General features: G+C 38.0%; 2 protein-coding genes across 5 annotated transcripts in view; both read left to right on the plus strand.

Moving 5' to 3' along the window:
• The window catches only part of LOC138862076 (uncharacterized), a 1,017-nt gene extending 805 nt beyond the window's left edge, over nt 1–212 (plus strand). Inside the window, exon 2 of the mRNA XM_070123227.1 lies at nt 1–212. This exon is cut by the window's left edge and continues 419 nt beyond it. The gene's annotated coding sequence lies outside the window, so the exon portion shown is untranslated.
• Nucleotides 213–6,363: 6,151 nt separating this feature from the next.
• The window catches only part of LOC113811195 (heparan-alpha-glucosaminide N-acetyltransferase), a 13,453-nt gene continuing 12,316 nt past the window's right edge, over nt 6,364–7,500 (plus strand). Inside the window, exon 1 of one of the 4 annotated variants that reach the window (XM_027362875.2) lies at nt 6,364–6,617. In XM_027362875.2, coding sequence (XP_027218676.2) covers nt 6,596–6,617 — 22 coding nt within the window. In that variant the 5' untranslated portion in view covers nt 6,364–6,595. Of the gene's footprint in view, nt 6,618–6,867; nt 6,952–7,500 lie in introns of those variants that run through there. The other 3 variants (XM_027362877.2, XM_027362876.2, XM_027362878.2) reach the window with 3 other exon arrangements.

The following is a 7,500-nucleotide window of genomic DNA, read 5'->3' on the forward strand; positions in this document are numbered from 1 at the left end:
TGTAAATGTTGACACTATGGGCTCGATGTGCTCTGCGTATATAGACATTATCATTGTATGATAATAGACGTAAAAATAAAAGACAGGCTGATTCAGTTCGGTGGATGGAATTAATATTTGGAAAGAGCTACTACTGTCATTTATGCCAGCAGTCTTTATTATTATACTAATTATTTTTATACTTTGTATGACGCCTTAATTAAAATAAAATATTTCAGCGCGAGTTTGGCAGATTTTACATATTTCCTTACCTAGTGTTCCGTATATGCACAATCTATACATATGCAGAAGATAGATTGTATTCATAATATTGGACCAGAGAAGCAGAAAGTGGATTGCAATGTATTCCGTACAAAGAGACACAAACCATTCCCTCAAGATTCTAGAAAACATACGTATATGCTTTTTAATATACCAATAGTACCAAACTCCATCTCTTTTATTGTGTAAGTCAATGAATGAAAGTAGATCATGTGTATACAGCCAAGAACCTCAGCGAGAACCAACTGTAGAACACCACCACAATTAATTCATCACCACTTAGCGTTGCCAATGTGTAAACTACAAGTCTCGAATCTTGTATCAGAAATTAGCTTCGGATTATGGAGTCGAAATCTGCGGTTCAGTTGTTGGTATCATAATATGACCAACTTACGTCTCCAAAGGTCAGTGTTTTAGGTTATTTACTTAAATATTAGTTAATTTATTACCCACTATACCTTCCACTTATTCTATCGATTACCCTGCCCATCGCTATTTTGAATATAGACAAAATAAAAAAAATAATAGACCCATGAAGGATGTTTCTCCAACTGAAGTCCAGGAATAGTAATTGAATAGTCCATATAAGAAAAAAAGTTTAGGCCTTCTGGCACGTCAGTCTTCCTTCACATACACGTGTTGCCCTCGAGTGCAGTTAGACATTTAATCTGCTTCTCCTGCAACAAAGGCTGCGCGTCTGTGAAGCTTCATCTCTCAGAGGACGAAAAAGCATGTACATGTAAGTGCCTGTACGTTAATGCAAAGTATATATACATACGTGTATATATATATGTGTATATATAAATAAACATATATATATGTATATATATATATATATATATATATATATATATATATATATATATATATATATATATATATATATATTTATATGTATATATAATATATATATATATATATATATATATATATATATATATATATATATATATATATATATATATTTATTTATATTTATACACACACACACACACACACACAAATATATATATATATATATATATATATATATATATATATATATATATATATATATACTTATGAGGCCTAAGCAGAAGACAGAACACCCCATTCTTAATTGCACAAAGGGGACTTATAATGAGGTAATTAGCCACAATTACCAGCAAGTGCCAGAACCAGGAATACATTTGATTTCTAGTAAGTAGGTCCTCTATTTATATATTGCCAGAGATAAGAGTCAGTTATGATGATCACACTTGTCTAATAACACAACATTTCAGGTGAGAGATTATGGCATTTTCATGACAACTTCCATTCAAGCGACACTCAGTGGCATCGTGTTTGTTTTATTTGGAAGAGAGGTAGATTGAGAGAGAGAGAGAGAGAGAGAGAGAGAGAGAGAGAGAGAGAGAGAGAGAGAGAGAGATAGAGAGAGAGAGAGAGAGAGAGAGAGAGAGAGAGAGAGAGAGAGAGAGAGAAAGAGAGAGAGAGAGAGAGAGAGAGAGAGAGAGACAGACAGACAGACAGAGAGAAATGCAATTATCTATATACTTGTCTGATAGATACGCATATTTAGAGTGAAAATATGTATTAATGTATGTGTATTTATATGGTTATTTATTGCGTCAAGCCTTTCGCAGTTGTAACAAACCGGTCGAAAATATTTAATAGCTTACCCCCAAAAAGGATAGTTTTCTTTGAAAATAGTTACCGAAAACGAAAGAACTTTCTTTTTTATAAGGATAACTATGGCTTATACGTTAAATTTAAAACACATTTTTTTCAATTTACCACTATTTTCCTCCAATTCCTTGCTGTTCCCTTAATCTGATAGCATGACGGTATTTTTAATTCTTTTATAAAAGTGACACTCCGTTCGATTCCTGTCACGTGATAATCTTCGTTTCTCTTTTGCAATAAATTGAGGAGAGTAATTGTACAAATATATGACAGGTGTCAAAAATGTCTCTTTAAATATATTTCATGATATAAAGAAACATGATACTGTATATAAGGTAAAATGTATATAAGGCAAAATTATACTCATCCTCACTCAATATTGTAGATATTTGTAAAAAAAATATATTCTTCGTATTTTTTCCACTGCATTTGTCTAGTAATTTCATCGAATTAAACAAAGGACATATTTCTGTACAGCCGTAATTTTGTTGAATAAACTAACCTTCCGTACTTTCACATTAAAGAAAAATATAATCCCTAATCGGAACCTTGCGTCATCTTTTCTTTTTCCAAACCCCGGACGTCCCAGGTTTGGGAGTGACGTCACAGATTGCCACTGCCAGGCGCAAAAGGTGCGGCGAAACTGTCCTACACTTCAGTCCAGAAACGGCGCCGTGGAAATCACATCCAGAACGTGTATAAAATCTAACGGCTTCTCTCCCCCCCCCTCTCTCTCTGTGTCCTCCCTCTTTCTCGCTCTTACTCTCTCTCTCTCTCTCTCTCTCTCTCTCTCTCTCTCTCTCTCTCTCTCTCTCTCTCTCTCTCTGCTCCCCCACTCTCTCTCTCTCTCTATCTCCTCCCTCTTTCTCTCTCTCTCTCTCTCCTTGCTCTTTCTCTCTCTCTCTCTCTCTGCTCACCCACTCTCTCTCTCTCTCTGCTCACCCACTCTCTCTCTCTCTCTGCTCACCCACTCTCTCTCTCTCTCTCTTCTCACCCTCTCTCTCTCTCTCTCTCTCTCTCTCTCTCTCTCTCTCTCTCTCTCTCTCTCTCTCTCTCTCCTCCCTCGTTCTCTCTCTCTCTCTCTCTCTCTCTCTCTCTCTCTCTGTCTCTCTCTCTCTCTCTCTCTCTCTCTCTCTCTCTCCTCCTCCCCTACTCTCTCTCTCTCCTCCCCCATCTCTCTCTCTCTCTCCTCCCTCTTTCTCGCTCTTACTAACTTTCTCTCTCTCTCTCTCACTCTCTGCTCCCCCACTCTCTCTCCTCCCCCTCTCTCTCTCCCTCTCTCTCTCTCTCTCTCTCTCTCTCTCTCTCTCTCTCTCTCTCTCTCTCTCTCTCTCTCTGTCTCTCTCTGCTCCCCACTCTCTCTCTCTCCTCCCTCTCTCTCTCTCTCTCTCTCTCTCTCTCTCTCTCTCTCTCTCTCTCTCTCTCTCTCTCTCTCTCTCTCTCTCTCTCTCTCTCTCTCTCTCTGCTCCCCCCACTCTCTCTCTCTCCTCCCTCTTTCTCTCTCTCTCTCTCTCTCTCTCTCTCTCTCTCTCTCACTCTCTCTCTTCCTCTGCTCACCCACTCTCTCTCTCTCTCCTCCCTCTTTCTCTCTCTCTCTCTCTTTCTCTCTCTCTCTCTCTCTCTCTCTCTCTCTCTCTCTCTCCTCCCCTACTCTCTCTCTCTCTGTCCTCCCCTACTCTCTCTCTCTCTCTCCTCGCCTACTCTCTCTCTCTCTCCTCCCCCTACTCTCTATCTCTCTCTCACTCCCCCACTCTCTCTCTATCTCTCCTCTCTCTTTCTCGCTCTTACTAACTTTCTCTTTCTCTCTCTCACTCTCTGCTCCCCCACTCTCTCCCCCTCCCCCCCCCCTCTCTCTCTCGCTCTCGCTCTCGCTCTCGCTCTCGCTCTCTCTCTCTCCAAGTTCAGTTCCATAAACATGACTGCACAACCACCCTCTGTCTCCCTCTCCCTCTCTCTCTCTCGGAAATGAATATAACTATATAACCCCAACACGAAACTGGTTTAAAGGTTCAATCAAAATGTCAATAGGACATGGGCATATCCATTCATAAATTCATATAGGGTGAATATAGGCATATCCATTCATAAATTCATGTAGGGTGAATGTAGGCATATCCATTCATAAATTCATATAGGGTGAATATAGGCATATCCATTCATAAATTCATATAGGGTGAATATAGGCATATCCATTCATAAATTCATATAGGGTGAATATAGGCATATCCATTCATAAATTCATATAGGGTGAATATAGGCATATCCATTCATAAATTCATATAGGGTGAATATAGGCATATCCATTCATAAATTCATATAGGGTGAATATAGGCATATCCATTCATAAATTCATATAGGGTGAATATAGGCATATCCATTCATAAATTCATATAGGGTGAATATAGGCATATCCATTCATAAATTCATATAGGGTGAATATAGGCATATCCATTCATAAATTCATATAGGGTGAATATAGGCATATCCATTCATAAATTCATATAGGGTGAATATAGGCATATCCATTCATAAATTCATATAGGGTGAATATCCTCATCGATTTATGCACCTACAAATAATTGGTAACAAAACAGGCATTCGAACCAGACATATTACACGGAAACAGGTCCGAGGAATCAGGACCTGGATGAACCTACCACAAAATATTAGACACATCTCCAATCTAATTACTTTCAAAGGGAAATTGAAAGAGTTTCTTTTGAATTGTCAATGACATCTAATAATTAAATGAAAAGCCAAACCATGTACCTTTATTTCTAATTATGCGGCAAATTTATTCTATCTTAATTTATAATTCCACTACGAATGAACTTGATATTATCTTCATTTAGTTTGTATTACTGTACACTGCCATGCACATGAACAAAGAACAATTGCAAATAATGGAATTATTTCTTTCTCTCGCTCTCTCTCTTTCTCCATCATTCTCTCTTTCTCCATCATTCTCTCTCTTTCTCCATCATTCTCTCTCTCTCTCTTTCCCATCATTCTCTCTCTCTCTATCTCTCTCTCCATCATTCTCTCTCTCTCTCTTTCTCCATCATTCTCTCTCTCTTTCTCCAGCATTCTCTCTTTCTCTCATTCTCCATTATTCTCTCTTTCTCACTCTTTCTCCAACATTCTCTCTTTCTCTCTCTTTCTCCACCATTCTCTCTCATCCCCCACCATTCTCTCACTCTCTCTCATTCTCCATCATTCTCTCTCTCTCTCTCATTCTCCATCTCTCTCTCTCATTCTCCATCATTCTCTCTCTCTCTTTCTCATTTTCCATCATTCTCTCTCTCTCTCTTTCTCCATCCTTCTCTCTCTCTCTCTCTCTCTCTCTCTTTCTCTCTCTCTCTGTCTCTCTCTCTCTCTCTCTGTGTCTTTCTCTCTGTGAATCTTTCTCTCTCTCTCTCTCTCTCACTCTCTCTCTCTCTCTCTCTCTCTCTCTCTCTCTCTCTCTCTCTCTCTCTCTCTCTCTCTCTCTCCCTCTCTCTCCCTCCCTCTCTCTCTCTCTCTCTCTCTCTCTCTCTCTCTCTCTCTCTCTCTCTCTCTCTCTCTCTCTCTCTCTCTCTCTCTCTCTCTCTCTCTCCCTTCTCTGTATGTTTACATAGTGTTTACATCTGGATATGGTGCCGGTGGCAGTAAAGTTGTATTTTTTTAAATACTTGTAAATGGTATTTTCTTTAAGAATATTTATACATATAGATATTTAAATAATTTTAGTGAAGAAATGGTAATTGTGATTCGCATATCCAGCAGAGCATTTTGCATAGGTTATTAAAAATAAGCAACCTAACTGGCATCTATCGAACAGGGGGCTGAGCAAATTTTCGGCCAGATGATATGGCTCCGCTACCACGAACAATGACGTCATGAGCCCGACGCATAAAACCCTAACACGAACTCTTCGCGTCCGGGGTACAATCCGGGACGTCCGGGGTTTGGAGAAAAAGGAGGTGACGCCCTAAATAAATTAAAAAAAGATACGCAAGCAATGAAGTAAACGGCAATAACAACAACAAAACTTATAATACATGGAATAAAAACAACAAAAAGAGTACATCTACACAGGAACAACCTATAACATCAATCCACACAAGATACAAATTACCCAAATCAGGGATATACTCAACAACAACAATAACAAAACGTATAAAGCACGGACTAAAAACAGAAACAAAAAGAGTACACCTACACAAGAACAACTTATCTTCAACCCACACAAAATATAACATACTCAATAACAACGACAACAACAAACAACAACAATAACAATAACAACAACATAAACAAACAACAACATAAACAGAAACAACAACAAACACTCCCAAAACACAGAATAAAAACAACAACAGCCTACACAGGCACAACCTATAACCTCAACCCCCACAAAGCACAACATACCCAAATCCGGGATAACCTCTGGGCATGCGCAGAGGAGGCGGAGGGAGGTGCTCTCTCTGTCACGCGATAATCAGCTGACAGAAGGGAAAAATATCTTTATCTCCCGTATCAATACTCCACCTACACTGATTGACATTTTAATTTCCTCTCGTTGGAGTGAACTTTGAAGGATCTGCAGGACATTGAACGTTATGGAAGGAAGGGAAATATAACGCCATGGAAAGAGAGAGAGGATACTTGAGTATACTGAAGGAGACAGCTCATGTTAAGCTCTGTTTTTGAATGTAAGTAATTTGGTTTTGTTTGAGTTAGTCAGTGATAGTGATATGTTTTAATCGATACAGGTACAGGTATATATGACTGATTAACATTCGGATATTTATTGTCACGAATATTGGGAAATTTCTTTGTTTTATGTGTACTTTTTTATGTGATTGGTTCTTTTTACAGTGTATTAATGCATTATCTTCAGAGTTATCCGGTAACAATAGTCTATTGTTTGTTAGTATTATCAGTTTTAACTCTTAGAATAATAGAGTTTGTTTTATTCAGTCTAGTGTTGAAGAAATATGTAAGTGGGACGACTGTATTTTAACTTGGATTTTGGCTTTTATTAGTGTAAGTAGTTATTGGGTCGTTATGTGTTGTTGATGACTCGTTTACTTGATGGTAATTATTGATTTAGCAGGATGTGATATGATGATATATCTTTGTTCCTAAACTGTACCTCTCTTTGTCTCATTCTTTCTCTCTGTCTCTTGTAGTTTTGTGCTCTCTATATTTCGCACTTCAGCAGAGTTGAATAAACCTCCGCTGTCTATATTCTGGCAAGGGAGAGCTTGTCATCTTCTTTGAGAGTTTATGCGAGCTTTACCTTGTTCAATGTACATAGGAGAAGTTTGAGGACCTCTACCGTAATGCGAAATGTGGGGTTCTTGATATCGTTTCATGCGCTAACATTCTGAAATATTATTCAGACCTGTATAGACACAGAAATGGGACGTAAGATATGCTTGAAAATAACAAACAATTCTTTCACTTAACATAAGTAAAAATTTTTAGATTAGGCTTTTAGAAATTACAGAACAAGGGAATTACTTTAAAAAAAATTACTGTATCCATATATTAACAAGAACATACATTACAGCAGATTTGTTACATTAGTAA

The sequence above is a fragment of the Penaeus vannamei genome, chromosome 7, assembly GCF_042767895.1.
Source record: "Penaeus vannamei isolate JL-2024 chromosome 7, ASM4276789v1, whole genome shotgun sequence".
Taxonomy (NCBI): Eukaryota; Metazoa; Arthropoda; class Malacostraca; order Decapoda; family Penaeidae; genus Penaeus; species Penaeus vannamei.